General features: G+C 42.1%; 1 protein-coding gene across 3 annotated transcripts in view; it reads left to right on the top strand.

Moving 5' to 3' along the window:
- The window catches only part of MAST4 (microtubule associated serine/threonine kinase family member 4), a 195,124-nt gene that overhangs the window by 163,256 nt on the left and 27,814 nt on the right, over positions 1-4,054 (top strand). For all 3 annotated transcript variants that reach the window (XM_014582630.2, XM_014582627.2, XM_027766794.1), the window contains 2 exons: positions 541-668; positions 1,007-1,242. In XM_014582630.2, coding sequence (XP_014438116.1) covers positions 541-668; positions 1,007-1,242 — 364 coding nt within the window. The remainder of the gene's footprint in view (positions 1-540; positions 669-1,006; positions 1,243-4,054) is intronic.

The following is a 4,054-nucleotide window of genomic DNA, read 5'->3' as shown; positions in this document are numbered from 1 at the left end:
CATTCCTGCCTTCTTTCCACCCCCTCCCCACCCTCTATCCAAGTCTTGAAGCACATAATTTATTTTTCTCTTTGCACTCAATTCCAATTCATTTTCCTCCTTCCTACCCCTGACTGGTGGCCATTAAATCTTTTTCTGTGTTATTTTCTTTTTCTGATAGACTTCATGATTAAAAAGTAATCTAAGATGTGCATTGATCCCCAGGCTTAGAAACCCCAGTGCATCAATGGATTTTATTTGCAAATACAAAGTCTACAGTGAGATAACACGCAAGAGGGTAATGAATTCGTAACTCCCACACCAAAAAAAAATTACACACACACATACACACACACACACACACACACACACAAACACACACACACACCCCTTGACCCTTCATTCAGAATTCAAGTAAACAACATCAGAAAGTACTTTCTGAATACCTGGTCCCAGTTCAGGCTTTATTCATACTCTCAGGTTTTTCTCCTAGGACATGGGAATTTTTCTGACAAACTCTTTCTAGAAGATATTAATAAGCTCTGATTATTTGCCTTGTAGGTTTTCAGCAGTATAGATCGAATCACTCAGAATTCAGGAGAAGAGAAAGAAGACTCTGGAGACAAAACCAAAAGCACAACTTTGCCATCCACAGAAACGTTAAGCTGGAGTTCGGAATATTCTGAAATGTATGTGAAGGGCCTCCTTGGTAACACTGCAAGCAGCACTTACTGGTGCTGTGCTTCTTGAACTTGCATGCCTATCAGAATCATCAGGGGCCTTGTGTGAACACAGATTCCTGGGCCCTCTCTCAGTCTCCAATCCAGTAGATCAGTAATGGGCCTTGAAGACATGCACTGATAACTTCCAGATCATCCTCCTAGTCTGTGACCACACTTTAAGACCCGTGGCACTAGACACGTCTTAGTTAGGCTTGTCTGAATTCCATTTGTACTGGTTTCTTGTGCAGCTCACCTGAACACAGTTCTAGTGCATACACATGACTTTGTTCTTCTTTTTAATTAAGGCAGCAGTTGTCAACATCCAACTCTTCAGATACTGAGAGCAACAGACGTAAACTCAGCTCTGGCCTACTCCCCAAACTGGCTATTTCAACAGAGGGAGAACAAAGTGAAGCTGCCCCCTGCCCTGGAGACCCCCACGAGGAGCCGGAAAAGCCAGCTCTTCCTCCTGAAGAGTGTGCTCAGGAGGAGCCTGAGGTCACCACTCCAGCTAGCACCATCAGCAGCTCCACCCTGTCAGGTAACCTCCTGGGTGTGGGGCTTGTGTCCAGCACATTGAGAAGTGACTCCTAGTGCTCTGAGTCCCAGAGCTGGCCTACCAGGCAGTGAAGATGGGTATTTTATGCTGCCTTACTCCTTCTGCGACCCCATTTCTAGACTCAGGGATGACTGCCTGAGAGCATAGGTCAGATGTTTCCTTAGTGCTGGGCCATACAGCAGACAGTTCTTGCTTCCGTTTGACCTTGGAGACCGCTTTCACACACTCAGCTAGGTCCAGTGGGATCCTCAGACAGCCAGAAGATGCTAAGGGAGCCTATTCCTTGTTTTGATGCAAAGGCTTGTCTTACGGAGTTGCATCTAACTCAGAGTTCAGAGTAAGGAACAGTATCAACCTGTCAAAATTACCCTGAAAAATGTGGTGAGTGCCCTATCAGGTCCAGTAGCAAGCCAGTTTTCTTGCTAGAATTGAAATGGGCGCTTGTTTCTTTGAAGAAGTCAGCTTTCATTAAGGGCCATGTACTGCATCTTTCTCCACACTGGACTCACGCTGAGCACAGCAAGATGTTTATGCTGCAAGGTGGGCAGACACCTTCCAGTGCATCTAGGTCTAATGGGGGAAGGGTAGTCAGAAATCCCAGCATGCTCAGAATTGATTTTTTTTTGTGCATATGAAATAACTCCACTGCAGAGGAGAGTTACCCGTTTACTATTAGAGCTGAAGTAAGAAACTCCTGAGACACTATGCCTGTTTGGGAGGCACCCAAGGGGCTTGGGCCTTTTCTTTGAAAGCACAGTTGCAATGTTACCTTGGGGTGGAGTCATCTTCCTGACAACAGGAACAGTGTCTTCACAGGTTTTTAAAGTGTTCAGTGTATTGTGGATATTTCCTGGCCCATAAGAAAGGAGGTGTCCTCTGGGACCAGCAGATGGCATAATGGATACATCACTGGACTCCTATGTAGTCGACCACAGTTCGAGTCCTGGACCTGGTGGCTTAAATTCACCTTGGGTGTGTGTGCACCCAAGATCCTGAGAGGAGAATGGAGGAGAAGGGATTGTGGTGTGGTCATCCCACCTGGGGGGGAGGTGATTTCTTGCTTTCTGTCTCTGTCTCTCTCTGTCTTTCTGGCAAGTGCATGTGCCCTATAGCAAAAATCTCTCCAAAAGAAAAAAGAAAGGAGGTATCCTCATTAGGTAATCAAATGTGTACCTCCCACAGAAGAAGCCTTTTAGGTACTTTTAAAATTTTATTTGGCTTATAATAATTTTATGCACAACATATTCTTCTAGAGAACTATATAAGTGTGTGTGTATAATTTATGATTTTTCAAAAGTAAACTTTAGCTTAGAGTTGCTATATGAAATGTTTTCAATAATCCATATTCAGTATGCTATATTGATTACCATGAATGAGTTCAAGATTTTTCATAAAAATTTTTTCAATAACTGAATATTATAGTTTCAGCTCTGTTGTTTTTATAATTATTAGGTTCTTGGAAAAGTCATGATATATTTTTCTATGCAAAAATGCATCACAACCTTCCCAACAACCCAATATTTGAAGAAAACAGATTTTACAAGCTGAATTTCTCTCATCCTCACTAAGAAGTTTGGATCTAGGAAACTTCACATGTACTTTTAGTTTGCCCTGGTGACAAATGAGGTTCAGCTTTCTTCTGTTTGTCCACCTTAGTTCTGTCTCTGTGTTGGATAATTCCACTTATCCTAACTGCAAAGCCAAGGAAATAGTAATCTTGAAGTAGTGTGGAGACAACAACCTAGTAGTCTAAGATTCCTGACCACATTTAGCTCATCCTGGTAGTCAAATCAAATGCAGATTTCTCAGTATTTTATATTCCTGGTCACAAAGGTGCCTATCTCATTATTAATTATCTTCCTCTGAAGAGAGTATATTCACCTTGAGTTAAAATTTATCTTTAAAATGGCGAATTGTTTACTGTCTCTTAGTCTCCTCAACCTACTACCAGAGAGGTAGGAGGTGACGGAAGAGAATAGTGTCTAAGCATTTGATTGATTACTTTCATAATTAAAAAAAAATCTGCCTGGGTCCTGCCATGCATTTTGATTAATAGATTCAGCCTCCTTTCTCTTTCTCTCTCTCCCCCATACACAACTAAAAATAATCAAAGACCTTGGGGGATGTACAGAATAAAGAGATGAGCTGATTTGCTTATAGCCAAGGGTAATTAGAGAATCTGAAAACCGTGACTGCAGTAAAATTAAATTTGTTGATTTTTATATTGCTCCACCATCAAAAAGAAGGAACCCTTGACATTTGGAGAACATGCAGGTGACATTACCACCACGGGCAGAAAGGAAGCACACACTTACACGCAGTGCTGCAGACTAAGACAGCAGAGCAAGGCGGGGAGCAGTAATGGAAGAGGAGGTTGCACATCCACTCTCTGGCAGTTAGAGAAGCACAGCTTCATAGCTGTTTCTCTTTTCTCATATTTGAATCTATGCAGTGCAAAAGTCTTGGTGCTCAAATGCACCAAGGTCACTCCTTGTGAAGAGATTCAGATTTTTGTTGTGTACTTACCCACAATTCCATCCAAATCAAATGAGAAGGGACTGTGTTGTGTAACTTACCCAGAGGTAAGCTCACATGCTGTGAGATCAGCTTTTGACTTGTGAAGCCATTGTTACCAAGTTCTTAATACTTGATTTCTATAAGGGAATAAAGTAGACATTCCATGAAGTGAGAGTGAGTTTAGCATTAGGAACAAAAAAAAATGGTTGAAGCGTGCCATAAGATGGTCTTTCTTCCTGGATCAGATGGGGATTTTATGGACACTCATGACTCTTTC

Source organism: Tupaia chinensis, unplaced genomic scaffold (assembly GCF_000334495.1).
Source record: "Tupaia chinensis unplaced genomic scaffold, TupChi_1.0 Scaffold143695_1, whole genome shotgun sequence".
Lineage (NCBI taxonomy): Eukaryota > Metazoa > Chordata > Mammalia > Scandentia > Tupaiidae > Tupaia > Tupaia belangeri.
This window is presented reverse-complemented; position numbering and strand designations above follow the sequence as displayed.